The sequence below is a fragment of the Melozone crissalis genome, unplaced genomic scaffold (assembly GCF_028551555.1).
Source record: "Melozone crissalis strain CALT ecotype California unplaced genomic scaffold, PUWL_Pcris_2 ptg000019l_1, whole genome shotgun sequence".
In the NCBI taxonomy this organism is placed as follows: domain Eukaryota; kingdom Metazoa; phylum Chordata; class Aves; order Passeriformes; family Passerellidae; genus Melozone; species Melozone crissalis.
In genome coordinates, this window is record NW_026535797.1 from 10,919,546 (window position 1) to 10,934,088 (window position 14,543).

A 14,543-nucleotide genomic window follows, 5' to 3' on the forward strand; every position below is an offset into this window, starting at 1 on the left:
TTATATTCCATTATAAAATGTTTAGGGGGAATGTCTGAAGTAAAAGAGAAATAATAGAAACTACTGACTTTCTCAAAGTATTTCCCTAATGTCACTTCCAACACCCAACTTAAATCACCCTTTATTTTAACCAGGTTTTGAATTTCTATGTGCATATTTTTTCTTGCATGAGATTAAATCATTGTCTAAAATTTAATATCCTCATCAGCATAGGAAGCACATGGAACTGCCACATGATTCAAGATCTGTATGTGGAAGAGCATCAGAATCAAATATTTAATCCAATTATTTTAAATGCTGAATGATGAAACATCATGAACGCTCAGGGTCAGTTGTATCTGCATCAAACTGTAAAGGCACTAAAGTGAAAATGAAGGCACAAGACATTCCTCACATAACAGCTTTGGCTAGGAAAAGTAATCTGTTGAAAACATTAAGGGTGATGATAAGTCTTCACTGGCATAATGACCCTTTAGATGGTGTTATATCAGAATGGGTGGGTCTAATAAAACCCAGTTATTCTTAATGGAAAGTTTTGGAAACAAAACACATTTTTTCCTTATATTTTATAGAATTTACTTGGGTTTTTTATACTGTGAAATGCAAAATAAAAAATTAGTCAAGTTTGAAATTGGTGCTGGAAAGATTGGGAAAATAGAAGGGGAAAAGAATAATACATAGCAACCGTATGCTGCTGTTACCTGCATATCCCAGAGCATTTCAAGAAACTTACACTATCCCTCTGAAATACATTAGCAGCTCTTGGGCTTCTCATACAGGCTGGGAAACAAAAAAGAGGGAGGGGGGCAGTATCATATCATGCCTGATGTAGATAAGGAAAGAAGTTCAGTTGTCAGATGTCAGCTTTCCCTGCTCTCAGAGACAGTGGTGTCGTGTTGTGAGAGGGCTGGGGAATTGTCTCACCATTCAATGGGTTTATTTGAATCCCTGCTCAGCCTCAGAAGGTATTTGTAACCTCAGAACAGCCTTTTCTTTTCTTTTCCTTTGCATTTCTTTTCTCTTATATAAATGAGGTAGGTGGTAGGTTTCTACTTCACAGAATATTAAGATTTAAAAAAGCAAAACAAAGCAAACCCAGACTATTTAATGGTTGTTACACAATCTGCAAATTACACAGAAAACTAAATGTAGAAAAGAAGAAAGAAGAGAATTATTCCCTGATGAACAAGGGTCAAATCTGAGAGATCAATACAAGATTTGTACTTCATAACGGTTTTGTCTCCATGAAAACAGAAATGTCAGCTTGGCCCTCAGATGAAAACATACAATAAAATTGTAATAGGTTCGTTTTCTATCCATGCTTGAAAAATAAGTGCAGCAAAGAACATTCTCTGACTTCATTCTAATAATGCAAATTGTCATCAGACAGCGGTGCTTGCCAAAGAAAACAAAATGTCATCTTTGAAGGGACTGCATGCACTAGGCTATCACAAGAAGTCCCAGGAGAGAGAGGGATTTTGTAACAAGAGCAAAATGCCATGCTGGGTTTAAAAAATATCCATTCAAGCACCACAATTGCTAAAAGGGGAAAAATAATCCCAGCTGGATCATAACCGATTCTTGACAGAAACATAGCCTTCAAAGACTTCTTTTTTTTCAGTCCAACTGAATTAACTAGGTTTAAAAATTAATGATACTTAGAATAAAATATCTGAAAAATCCTTACTGCAATTTTTTTTAGTGAGGAGGTGGGGTGGTCATCCATAAGGTGGGGAATTCCCTCTTTGCTAAAGATACATGAGTGCTGCATGTTCTGCTGTGAGTCAGGAAAGGCCAAAGCTGGTGCTGAGATAATGGCAGAGGATGAAAAACCTTCTAATGTCTGGTTATAAAAGTGTCTTATCAAAGACAATGAGAGCTTTGGGTATGGGCTCCCAGGGAGCTGGTTTTTCCCTTTAAGAGCTGTTGCCTTTTCTCACATGCTGTCTCCAGCTCACTGGGCACTGGCTTCTAATTTAAACAGTCCAGCCTTGACAGTAGAATTGCTGGATCCATTTCCTACCTTTGAAACAGAAACTCTTGCATTTCTCCACTTTTTTTACTTGAATTACATCTTCCTCAGGGCACAATCAGGAGAAAGCAGGGCTGTGTGTGTGCTGTGCAGCATCACAGCCTCTGTTCTTGCGGGGGAGTTGAAGGATGCTCCAGGTCAGGGCCCCTCTGCAGGAAGAGCTGTGCTGGGAGAGCCAGAGGGAAGCTGTGGCACCAGGGCTGTCAAACACCTGGCACTGCAGTGGGACTGCAGGAGGGGAGGAGGGTGCTACACCAGCACAGAGAAAGCTTTTGCAGGCTGTGATTAATTCATTCTGAGCACCGTTACTGTCACCAGCAAATTCAGAGAGGGAATAACCTGCTTATTAGGGAATAAGAACTTACTAGTTGTGTTCAGGGAAACCAGAGAGGGATAAGAGTGAGAGATAAGTGGGAAAACAGAATTCAATATGATGATTTCAGCTATGGGAACATCAGTGTCCCTGGAAAGCTTGCATGCTGTTTATCCCTGGTCTGGAAATACAGAGGTATTTGCTGAGTGTGGATTGCTCCCTGTTCTTTATTAAAGCATCACATGAGCTTTATTGAAACTTAAATTACTGTATGTTAAAGACAGTACTTAGCAGAAAAGAAACTACTTTACCATGAAAAGAAAAACTTTTACATCAGTGAGATAGTAGATAATAGCAATAGTGTATTGTTGTCATGCTTATATTTGCTGCAATTATAAAAAAAGGTCTAGAAATGGATTTTGAGTGTGAGGGAGGGAAAATACTTCCTGTAGTGGTAAAGTTCTTGAATAGGTGACCTTAAATCACTCCAAAAAGTGGTTGTTCAGTGTTCTAAAAGATTTTATATAATTTCCAAAAAGAAAAGTGTTCCTTTGTTATAGTTAGTGTTTCCTAAAGTTTCAATTAAAAATGGATCTATAATATTTTTCCTTCTACTTAAGGAAAAATAAGACTCACTGAAATTTTAAAATTGGATGCTCTTCCAGCCACAGAACTAAACTGGTTTTCCCTCTTCTTACTCTTGTTATCTTCTGTCCCCTCCGCCTTCTTCCCTCTCTCTTCTTTGACAGTGTTCAAGAGGAGGGGAGATGAAAGAGATGAATTTTTAGCTTTAATATTTCAAAGTAAATTTTAACACATGCCAGTCCACTCTTTACCAAAAAGCTATTTAAATTAGTTTCTCCATGTTCTTAAAAGTTTTTAACATGGAAAGGTATGGACATTGGATTTTGCATTTGGAATCAATATCCAAATAAGTAGACCTCAAAGCTTTTTTACATTCCAGTCTCCTAATTCTTAAAATACATTCAAATCATCTTTTTTGATGAACACAAAGCTTTTAAATCATCATTTTTTTTCTTGTGGTAGTCTCAAAGACATCCATCTTTCCTACCTATCCAGAGCCACTTCATGTTCCAAAAAAATTTGCCATGGTTTGCACATAAAAATTCAGGTCATCTGCATTTAATGCAAAATCCTTTAAGAGATGTCATGAAAAGAGAGATAATAGTTCAAAAAACAATGTCCAACATCTGCCTTGCCAGAAAAGGGGACTGACCAAGTCTACCAGGCAAAGAAAGGAAGAGAAACAGGATGAATCTGCAAGAAAAGTGTAGGGCTGACTGCCTCTGAGCCCTTCCACATGATGAATTTGAAGCTAATTAAGCAAAAGGAATAACAGAACCCAAGTGATCCATCCCTCTACTGGCCTTCTGGGAATTGCTTGACGGCAGCACTTAGGGAGAGCAGCTGTTGGGAAGTGCTTTGTAATAGTAACATTTGTACATCATTCCACAAAGATATGACAGAGGATTTATAATACCTGATACGTGCCTTTTTCTGACCTTTCTCAGGCTGGTTTTGTATTTATCATTGGAAGATTTTCTGAAATGATTGATGTATTTGAATATTGTTTGCGTAACCAGATGAGGAGAGGGTGTCAAGTTATTGGTAGGAGAAGGACAAGAGCAGAGGGAGAATCACATATTGTTTCTTTGGAACAAGTAACTTGTGCTGTTTCAACTCATCCAGTCCTGCAGGGGAGGCCCAGACACGTTAGAACACTTTTTTGGTGCTAGATTGACAAAAGTTCCTAAGGATGGCACTGCTAATGGAAAAACAGTGTTCTTTTGAACATAATACTGAGGAAGGCAACTGGATGATGAATTTTCATTCAGGGTGGGTTGCTGGGTTTACCCATAAAGTGATCCCTCAGGTAATACCAGTTGTGTCCCAAATCACACATCTCTGTATTCTCTATGCCAATAAAAGGTACCACAGACATGTTTCAGCTGCCTCAGGTGTCTCTTCGAGACAGGGATGAATGAAAGTCCAAGTCACTGTCTCAGAAGTGGTAGAGGGTTTTTCAGGTTAATTTCTCTGGTATCTTTGTGTTTCACTGTGATTCATGACTGTTTGTTTTGCCCACAGTTATTCAGTTCTGTGGAGTTTGGCAGAAGATGGCTGCTTCTTCATGAGGGAGTTACACCCAACAGGTTCTACTGGTAAGAGCAAAACCCTCTTCCTGATTCCCTTGATACAACTTCCCCACACTACAGAGGTGCTGGAATGAAGTCTTGAAGGCAGTGTGGCTGAATACAGTCTGCACTGCTGATTTGTTCATATTAATTTAGAACTGGTATGAAAGGGGCATTATGTGTTTATACAACATTGGAATAGTGGGCCTTTGATCTAAGAGTCATGCAGAACTGAAATATGCTGAATAATAGTCTGAACAAAGCACTGATTTAGGATGGGAGATGATTTAGGAAGAGCTCAGTCTGGTGCTGCTAAAATTGAGGGACAAAGCCTGAAGTCTTGGAGGACACCAGCCTTTCTGCCACAGATAGACATCTTCTAGAGGCTAGTGTTGTGCTTTTAATTACTGTTAGACCTGCTTAGCCCTTGAAATCAGCGTAACTTTGACTTACATGGAAAAGAAGACTGAGAGATGAAGATGACACTGGACTTTTTATTTCCCTGCAAACATGGTGGTATAGTCCAAATCAAATACAAGGTTCTCTTGTGTGTTGGTGTAAACCTGTGGGACTTCTCATCAATTCCTTATGGAGGCATTAGTCTGCCTGTGAGCAGAAGTGGGCTTGTGTCCTGTGAATGTACCTTTAGAAGAGAAACTTTTGGTAAAATAGTAATCTTGAAATTGGGAGGAGCTGAACCAATGATTAAAATGAGACAGGCATGGTAGTTTCTAAACCATAAATTTATGTCAAACCCACAGGTTTTGAACATAGCAAGATTCATGAGTAGTTCAGTCAAATATTTTCTTTTCATTTATAAAAGAAGGAAGAGCTCTAGGTCAAATTTACTTCTAAAGTTGAATTTATATTTGGTCTGCAAAGGATAGACAAGAGATTTTGTTTGCTGCTTCTGCATTTTAATCCTTTCTCAGAACCTGTGTTAGCTGAAGCTAATGCAAGCTAAATTCCATTTCTAACTTAAATTCATTGCTGTGGGAGTGTCTGTCTGGACAGTCACATGTGTGTTTATATCACTATTTCTTTGCTGCAGGATTCCTAACAGGGTCTCAAAATATCAGATGCAAACACAGAGCTCAGTACATCTTCTGTTTTTTTCTGGGCTACTAAAAGCAGAAAGTCATAGAAATCTGGGTACCCTGTCATTGAGACATCCAACAAAATTGTAATTGCTGAAGGGGCTCAGAGGGCTGAAAGGACTGTACCTGGACACCCATGTCCTGTATAGTACTCCAAGCCTTCTGAAGCTTCCTGTCATTGCTTACAGTTCTGGTTTATTGTGAAATGAGCTGATGGATGCCTGTAATAAGAAAAATGATGAAGTTGTAATTTTCCTTTTCTGTGGAGCTCAAATTTGAAGGCCTCTTAGAACCTAACAAATAGGAGAACTCAGGCTTGGAGCTTCAAAGGCAAACAGCAAGTTAAAAGATTAAGAAATGTTCCAACCACCCATCCAATTTCCCTACAGCCATTCACAAAGCATGAAAATGCAAGCCTGTATTTTCACCTTGAACAGAATGCCCCTTGCATAGCACACCTCAGTGTAAGCTGGACTGTACTTTTGCTGTCAAAAGTGAGAATAATACAACTTGTGGAGACACCACTGCATCTCATACTGGCATATTTATAATGATCCTAGGACAAAAAATAATTTTAGCTGCAATTCTATGGACAATGTCAGTCTTCAAGCACACAGCAGAAAGCAGCTGTGCCTGTGTGATTGAGAGCACCACAGAGAGCAGAACTTTAATATGCATTTCCATTCTGTGCAGGCAGGTACTTGGGGATCCAGCAGCACTGAAATGCTGAATCAGAAGGGAAGCCCTTTGCACTCCAGGCATGGTCACAGTTGGCAAAAGGGAACTGGGGCCTAAGAGGGTGCTGAAGTACAACTGAAATCCAGATTTCTGCAGCACCATCTCTGTAGCCAGTGCTGGTGTACAAATTGGGTAAAACCTTGCTCAGAGCCCCATGATTTGTTGTTGATTGGGCTTTTAAAATTTATTCTTGTGTGTTTTGGCTTGTATCCAGAGTGTAATCAACCTGATAAGTGAGAAGACTGACTTCACTTATTCTTAAAAACAGAAATAAATAGTGAAGTAAAATGTCCTGAAGTAGCAACTTAAAGCAGAATGTGGGGATGCTCTCTCCTGTTCCTGGTGCTTTCTCTAAATGAAATGGCTTTGAAGGGATTAACCAGGACACAGCTGTACTGGGCAGAGAATGAGGGAAATATTTGGTATCTAAGGAAGGCTGAGGAGTTTCTTTAGTACAAATTGCTTCCAGTAGTCTCTAAACTAGGACTTCTCTAAAATTGGGAGACACAAAGCAAGGCCTCTGGCATCAGCCCTTCCTGAGGCTGCGTTTAGTTACGCTGCTTGTTTTGACAGGGAAGGTGCACCTGGAAGACTTTAAACACTTTTACATGGGTTTGAATGGTTGATGAAAGAAAAAATGCATTTTCCTGATTGCTCACTGATATTTTCATTGCCATTTTCGCTTGTCATGTTGTCTTCTAAATAGCTTTTGGGTCACTCAAAAGTCTTGTGAATAAACTCCACTGAGCTTGCTAGTTTTAGTCTTGAGAAGGCTCTATCAGCAAACACTGCCAGAGAAGCTGTAGTGTCTTTTACAGCTGCCTTTCTTGTGTCTGTTGCCAAGAGAATTTTCTTCTTTATTTGCTTATTTTTGGTTGCTTTGTGAAACACCTCTTCCTCCTACCACTCCAGAGAAATTTAAACCCCTGAAGAAAAACAGTCTGATGATGCTTACTACATAACTCTGAGCAAACACTCTGTGGACACAACTCAGTTCCTTGTAGGCCACATGTACTTTTTATTCTTTCATCCTCTGTTTCATAAAGACAAGACATTAATATGGAAACGAAATATTTTTTATTCAAAGCTCTTCTGTTCCCCCTTTTCATTCTTCCACCTGGAGCTCCAAGTGATGCCCTGACATCCACATGTGTGAAGAAAGAGGTGTAGTGTCACTCTATGAAAGGAAATGTCAGGTGGGAGATGAGCAGATGAAGTCAAACCTTTAAAATCAGAGGTGACTGGAGACTTCTTGGCTTAAAAACGTCCATCAAAAACCAAAATAAAACAAATGTTGGAAAAAGAGATGGGTAATTTTCTACCTCATTAAAACATTGTTAGGACACACTTGTGGCTCGGCAGGCTTTAGTGATGGGCTGCTCTGACTGACACCTCTAATAATTTCTGTAATTTGAGTATCTCACATATCTGTATGCATAATCTAGGGATGTGGAAGAGGTGTACTGAAGAAAATATACTCCCCTCAGAAAGCCAACCACATATTTATTGTGTGTCAAGTAGAGACTTGGAAGAATCCACACTGCATGCAGGCAGCGTATGCAGTGACACAGCAGTTCTGTAGTCTATCAACAATTTTCATGTTTGTTATTATTTTTCCAGTAGCTTCTTGAGATTTTGCTGTTCAATGTACTGTGACAGAAAAATGTATGGAAGTTATCAAAGTACTTTGTAATTCTGGAACTGTGTGCTCTGTGAAAATAACCTAATTACTAGGAGGGAGTATTCTAAGCAATATTAATTCAGCAGTGTAATACAGAAACAAGTTGATATACATGGATTATTGCTGATAGCACAGTGTTTACTAATGTAGTCGGCATTAGGGAAAGAGAATGCAGTAGATCCTGGTTAAAAAGAGTTGGCTAAAAATGCTTTATTTAAATACTTCTGAGTTTATTTTTGTGATGCTTGGTGATTTTTGGTATACAGTCCTATTGTGGAATTTTGCTGGTGTAGATGCTGGTTTGTAGTGAATACAAATGTGAATACAATTGGTGAACCAGTTGCCCTGGGAATTATGTTGCTTTTTTCTTCCTTTTTTAGAGTGGTTCAGTCATCTAGTCAAAGTTCAATAGTGATACTTTGTGACTTGCAAATCCAAACATCCATGGCCAGTAGTTGCAGAAAAACTGCTCAAAATGCATGTAGTCCTATATGGCCAAAAGATAAATTTGTTGGTCATTAAAGCCAGGTTTTTATTCTAGTCCTCAGATCAAGTCATGCCTTCCACCAGAAATTATTTCTTTAAAGTCAGTAAGTCATTAGAGCTGGCCCTAAAAAAAAAGCAAGAAAAAAAGTTTAAAATATCATTAAAATTTGTCAAAACATAATAGTTTTTAATCAAAATGAGATGTTTTACTGAAAAGATTCTCATCTAATTCTAACCAAAACTTAACCTTGAGAAACTTGGAGGGGGAGGAAAGGAAAGAAATAAAATCAAATAATAAAAGTGTCTTAAAAACTAACATAAAATGGACAATAGAAAAGCCCAACCAGTAAATTAGGTCATGAGATTACAATCATTATCTCTACCAGTGGTATTGATTTTATTTTCTACTTGAGTGTTGCACCCAGACAAGCAAGTAGGAGAAATACAAAAATAATAGCACTCCATACTTCAAGAAGATTGGAAGGCTGTAATAACAGGAGGGCTGGAGCACCTCTCCTGTGAGGCTGAGAGACCTGGAGATGTGGAGATGTTCAGTCTGGAGAAGAGAAGGCTCTGGGGAGACCTTAGAGCACCTTCCAGTGCCTGAAAAAGGCTGCAAGAGAGCTGGAGAGGGTCTTTTGCCAGGGGCATGGAGTGGTAAGACAAGGGGTAGTGGCTTCAAGCTGAAAAAGAGCAGGTCTAGGTTAGATATTGGAGGAAATTCTTTACTTTTCAGGTGGTGGGGCATTGGCAGAGGTTGCCCAGAGACGCTGTGGAAGTTGGACGTGTTGAAGGCCAAGTCGGATGGGGCTTTGAGCAGCCTGATTTGTGGAGGGTATCCCTGCCCGTGGCAGGAGAGCTGGAACTAGAGGTGATCTTTAGGATCCACTCCAACCCACACGATTCGTGATTTCCAGTAGCATCACATGTCCACAATGTTAATGATTCCCTGAAGAATGAAAGGAGATATGTCAGTTTGGTAAGAGGTGTTGCTAAGTCTCCTCTTATGTTTTTCTGAGTATGAGCAGAAGAAAATGGAGGCAAACACTGTAAAATAGTAAGCCAACCAAACGTTTCCATCAAATAATACAAAAATATGCACACACACTGAAGGGGAGAAAAGCCTGTAAGCAGCTGGGAGGACAGATAAGTAGATAGGGCTATATTTGTGTTTCTTTTATGAGTAGTAGCAAAGAAAGTTAATCCTAACAGTATAATTATAGAGTATATAAATTTTCTTTTTCAGAGGAGGCTGGAGACTGTATTTTAAAGGCTCTGACAGTGTTCACTGGAGCAGCTGAAAGAGCTGAAAATCAAGGGGATGAGGTGTCAAAGCCCTGTTAAAAACTTCATTATATTCAAGCACTTGGAGCAAGCTGGGTGCACTGTCCCAGTGTTTCTGTCAGTTCTTGGCTTGGTGAGATTTGCACACCCACCCAGGTGGGCTGAGGCAATTTAAATGCCTCAGTGCCTGGGCTGTTTACAAATGATGCTGTGTATGGCTGAACAAGACCTTTTAATCACTGCAGGGCAACTGCTGGAAGCTGATGGGAAAGATGCCAATCAAAGTGCATTGTGACAGCCTGTCCAGGAAATCATCCACTTGATCTAACACACAAGCCTTTTTCAGTGAGTTGAAGGGAGGAAATTTAATTTAAAAAAAATGTTTTTTCATAGCTTAAATATGGTGGTTATGGGTACATGCCAGAGAAACCCACGACAGTTTTCAGCAGGTGTGAATGAAGTAAATGCTCATCTGATTAAGCCTTTTGGGACCCAGTCTGGTTGATGCATAGCTTGGTGTGTTTTAGTTTTCCCAATTCAGCAGCTATTTCTTAAAAAATCATCCAGAGATGGTTTATAAAGGAGTACAGACTCCCATGAGCTTCAGCTTTTCTACATCACCCACTTTCCCTCATTAAAGTTCTGCAGAAGTAGGCAGGCATCCATTCACCATGTTCAGAATCTTGATTTGGGGGCTGATCAGTAACAGGAGCCTGCAGTGCTGTGCAGGACCCTGGAAGGTGTCGGTCTCCAGCAGGCATTGGAATTAGGAGCTGCTTTCTCTGTAAAGGACAGACCTTGAGAAGGTGAAGCAGTGCACAGGTAAATCACCTGTGGATTTTCTGGGTCTGTGTCAGGGAGGTTGCACTACTCTGTTCTCTTGTGTGTTTAATGAGCAGCACACTGTGCTACTTTCCTCTCCTGCTCTACATGACTTGCTGGCCTCCTCCAGAGCTGCCTGGCTGGGCCACAGCACTGCAAGGTGGGAGAGACATTCCTTAACACAGTGGGAAATTGTGATCCTATTAGCTGTACCAGCAGAGAAGCTGTAAATCAGGTAGGTTTGGTTCATGATACCAAGAAGGGGAGCTCAGAGGCTGTAACTAGAGGGTACTTTCCTCCTCCAGCTTGAAGTCTTAAGTTTCCTACAATATATGTAAAAGAGATATAAGGCTATCTTAAAATCAGGATCTAGTCCTGGTTAACTGAATTTTATCCACTTAGTTTAGATCCTCATTTTAAGACATTCCTCCCACCCTGTGTTACCAGCAATAGGCAGCTGCCTCCTGAGAATTTGCATGCATCTATTTCAGAGTTTCAGCTAAGTTTCGTCTCTGGAGCATCCCACAGAGAGCTGTCACAGGGGAGAAGGCTTCCTTTGCTGCTGCCCTCGCTGTGGGGTATGTAGACAACAGAGTGTGGAGAGTGTGGGTCATTATGCACTGGGGCTCTGAAAAGTGGTGGGATGGTGAGAGCAAAAATAACTCCCCACAGCCTGAAAGTCTCGCCACTACGCCCAGTTACCGACTCACCTATTTCAGTGTCAGCAGCAACAACCACCTGCTTTTCTGGGTCAGTGCTGTGAGGTGGCACAATTAGGAGAAGTTGGGCTTTACTCACTGCACTTCTGTTTTCTATCAGTTCTAAAGAAAGGGTGACAAACTGACTGAAGCAAACCATAGCATGGATTTAGCCCAGTGGCTGCCAGTTGAATTGCACCAAATTGTGTCATTTCATGTGATTGCACCGTGTGGGAAAGAATAGTGCAGAGATGTAGCGGGGAAAAACTAATTAAGTTTTGGTCAGGGGAGATTTATTAGCCAGATGTAAATAAATGAATTGGTGATTTATGGCTATCTGGAATCTGTCCGTGTTTCTAAAACATGTCAGGAGGATGTGGTTAGGAGATGTTAGAGCTGGAAAGCAGTCTTTAAAGTATGTTCCAGGAATAGTAAAATCTGTGGAACTTCACATAATAGGGAGTGAACTGAAGAAACCACAAGAATTGCCTCCCACACTCTGCTCCCTGGGGCAGATTCACTGACCTCTGCAAGCAAAAAAAGGAACAGAGAGCATCTGCAAAGTCCTCATGGAGTCAATATAGTAGTAAAAGAAAAAGGAGCCTGGAGGACTCTCAGCTCTATTTTTGTCTCTACCACATAGCAACTGTGTGATCTTGGTCAAATCAATGAGGCCCCTGTGCTCTTGACTAATCAGTGAAGTTTATCTATAAAGCTGAGAACAAAAATTTTCCTCAGCCCCTATTTCTAACTTGGTCTTCTTGGCTTGTACTTTTCCATAGGTCTTGAACAAATCAGTACCATGCAGGGAAGGTTACTTAAAGGTTGATTGTCAAGTGCTTTTGTATCTTCGGACAAAAAGCTCGCTGTTCAGTGCTACATGTTACTATTTTTGTGAATGGAAATTAGAATTTAGTGTTATAGAAACATCAGTGGGACCAAAAAATTGATGCTGCCGTGGACAACATGAGCATCATCCACTGTTGTTGTTGTTTTCATTCTGCCCTTTAAAACAAAACCAGTAATCTGCCATTCACTGAGCTGGAGGAAGGTGCCAGTTTTTTAACATGAAGTGACAGGATATGTCCAGAGGCAGTGGAGGAGCTGGTTTTGCATTGGCAAGATTTACGATAAGGGATTCGCATGAGTGCTGAGGCTAAAGGAAGATAAATCCCTAAAGGAAAATTCTACCAATAATTGAATTACAAAGCCATTATCATGTGCTGAACAAAGCAACTTTATAGCTTTATTGTGACAGGATAAAGCTTGTTAGAATATTTATGCTCATAGGACAACTTTGGCATAAGGATCTCTAGGAGTACATTCCCTCTTCCACATGACTGTTGCAGATAGTCTTTCTGTGTAATGCAGTGTATGTGGAGATGGGGATTTGCTCAAATTGGGACTAGGAAGAGGTATTGCTGAGGTCAGGAGCATCTTAGATATACAGCTTGTTAAGAACAAAGCCATCTGTGGAATGCAGCTGAGGCACATAAGCATTTTTCATGCTGAGTAGTCAAACTGGATTTTCCAAGCAATGCCACTTTTCTGTTTGGCATTGCACTGCAGCCACATCTGAGCTACTCCCACTCAGTGCTGATAATCTCAAAATGGCCAGAACTGTGTGGATCTCATTCCATCCACCTTAGTGGAAACAGGCTGTTATGTCATTTGTCTGCCAGCCTTTGCTGCATGAACAAGTCATACCTGTTTATCCCCAAGGCAGGTGAGGTGTGGGCACAGGAGTCCTAATGCTGCATTTGGTCACTTCCTCTGAGACGTGGAAAAGCTGCATAAATCCTCTGTGTCCATATAATGAATGAGGGACATTCACACTGGTTTTGTCTGTGAAAAGGGCATGGTAGGATTTGGCATTCTGGGCCATTTGCATCAAAGATCCTGTAAAATAACAATGTCTGCTGCTGCCTGTCTTAAAAGATGTTTGATCTTGGCTGCTGTGAGCATGTATGATACAAGAAATACATATGAAAAGATTGCCATTGAGTTTCTTGTGTATATAGTCCCAAATACAGTGTGTCTGTGTCTGAAGTCAAGCATCCAGAACCAAAGGCACCCAAAGCTGCTTTCCAGAATGCACAAATCCTTGAGACGCAGCCCTTATTGTCTGGTGTTTTGAGTTCATTGTTTATGAAAAAATGGTAGTTTGAAATTAGGTGCAGCAAGTAGAAGCTTTTGCTTTCTTCACAATGATGCCTTTTTGCAGTTCTGAGTGGTCTGACTGCATTGCAAGCCTCATCAGTTCCCAGCATCCATAAACAATTGCTTTTGTCCCTAGAAGTGAAAAAAGATAGAAGAGGTGGAAACCCCAGGATAACAGGGTCTCTATTGAATTTTCTTGGCTCAGAGGAGCTGACGGGCCAAGGAAGCCAAGGTTTTAGAAATGTTTCAGACAGAGAAGATGGCAAGGGGTTGGTCACTACAGAAATATGCCAACTAGCATTTACTGTGCAACGGGCAGTGCCAGGCTGCTTTTGTTTAGTTCAGCCTAGTTCCAAACTAGGGGATGGTTTGGGGTCTTTTCCCTGTGCCGCTTCTCACGGTGGATGTGGAATCTGCATTCAGAGCAATTACTGTGCTGCAGCCAGTGCTATCGATTTGTGAGGCTCTCAAGTGCAGATAACTACTTAGCAGGCTTGATAGTGATTAAAATTTTAGGAAGCAACTTTGTAATAGGACCGTGGGGGTCCTAAATTTTTCAGAATGTAAGCATCTTCAGTGTAAAGGCAGTGGGGTCACTGCCTTGCACTCTCTTTGGCTGTTCTAAATCCTCCTTTTCCCAAAAGATTTTTTTTCTTTTTCTTTTCCTTTTTCTTTTTTTAAAACATCCAGACAATTATACCAACAAAACACTTGAAGTTAATCACAAAAATACAATAAGCACCATTCAACATTAAGCTTTGCAAGGATATCCCCGGTGTCCTTAAGTTTCTAGGAGTATTACAGAAAGCCTGAGATTAAAGGGACGGACAAAGGACATGCTGGCATTTTACCACAAAGTGAAAACATAGACTGAGGCAAGAAGAAAAGTTTGTGGGTATATGAGTGTTTGGTCTTTGAGAGCAGATGCTGAAAGGGAAGAATGGGTTTGAGAAATATGAGAAGAAAGCACTGCCAGCATAGAGAACAGAAATTGCTCAGAATAGGGAATGGCTAATTTGGGACTTTTGTTTATTTTTAGAGAGACTTCTGAGAGAAGTCAGTAGCAGAGGGAGGTC

General features: G+C 40.5%; 1 protein-coding gene across 3 annotated transcripts in view; it reads left to right on the plus strand.

Annotated features, from left to right (window-relative positions):
- LOC128937636 (VPS10 domain-containing receptor SorCS1) overlaps window positions 1-14,543 on the plus strand; it is a 256,431-nt gene that overhangs the window by 162,164 nt on the left and 79,724 nt on the right. For all 3 annotated transcript variants that reach the window (XM_054277425.1, XM_054277427.1, XM_054277426.1), the window contains exon 5: window positions 4,455-4,528. In XM_054277425.1, coding sequence (XP_054133400.1) covers window positions 4,455-4,528 — 74 coding nt within the window. The remainder of the gene's footprint in view (window positions 1-4,454; window positions 4,529-14,543) is intronic.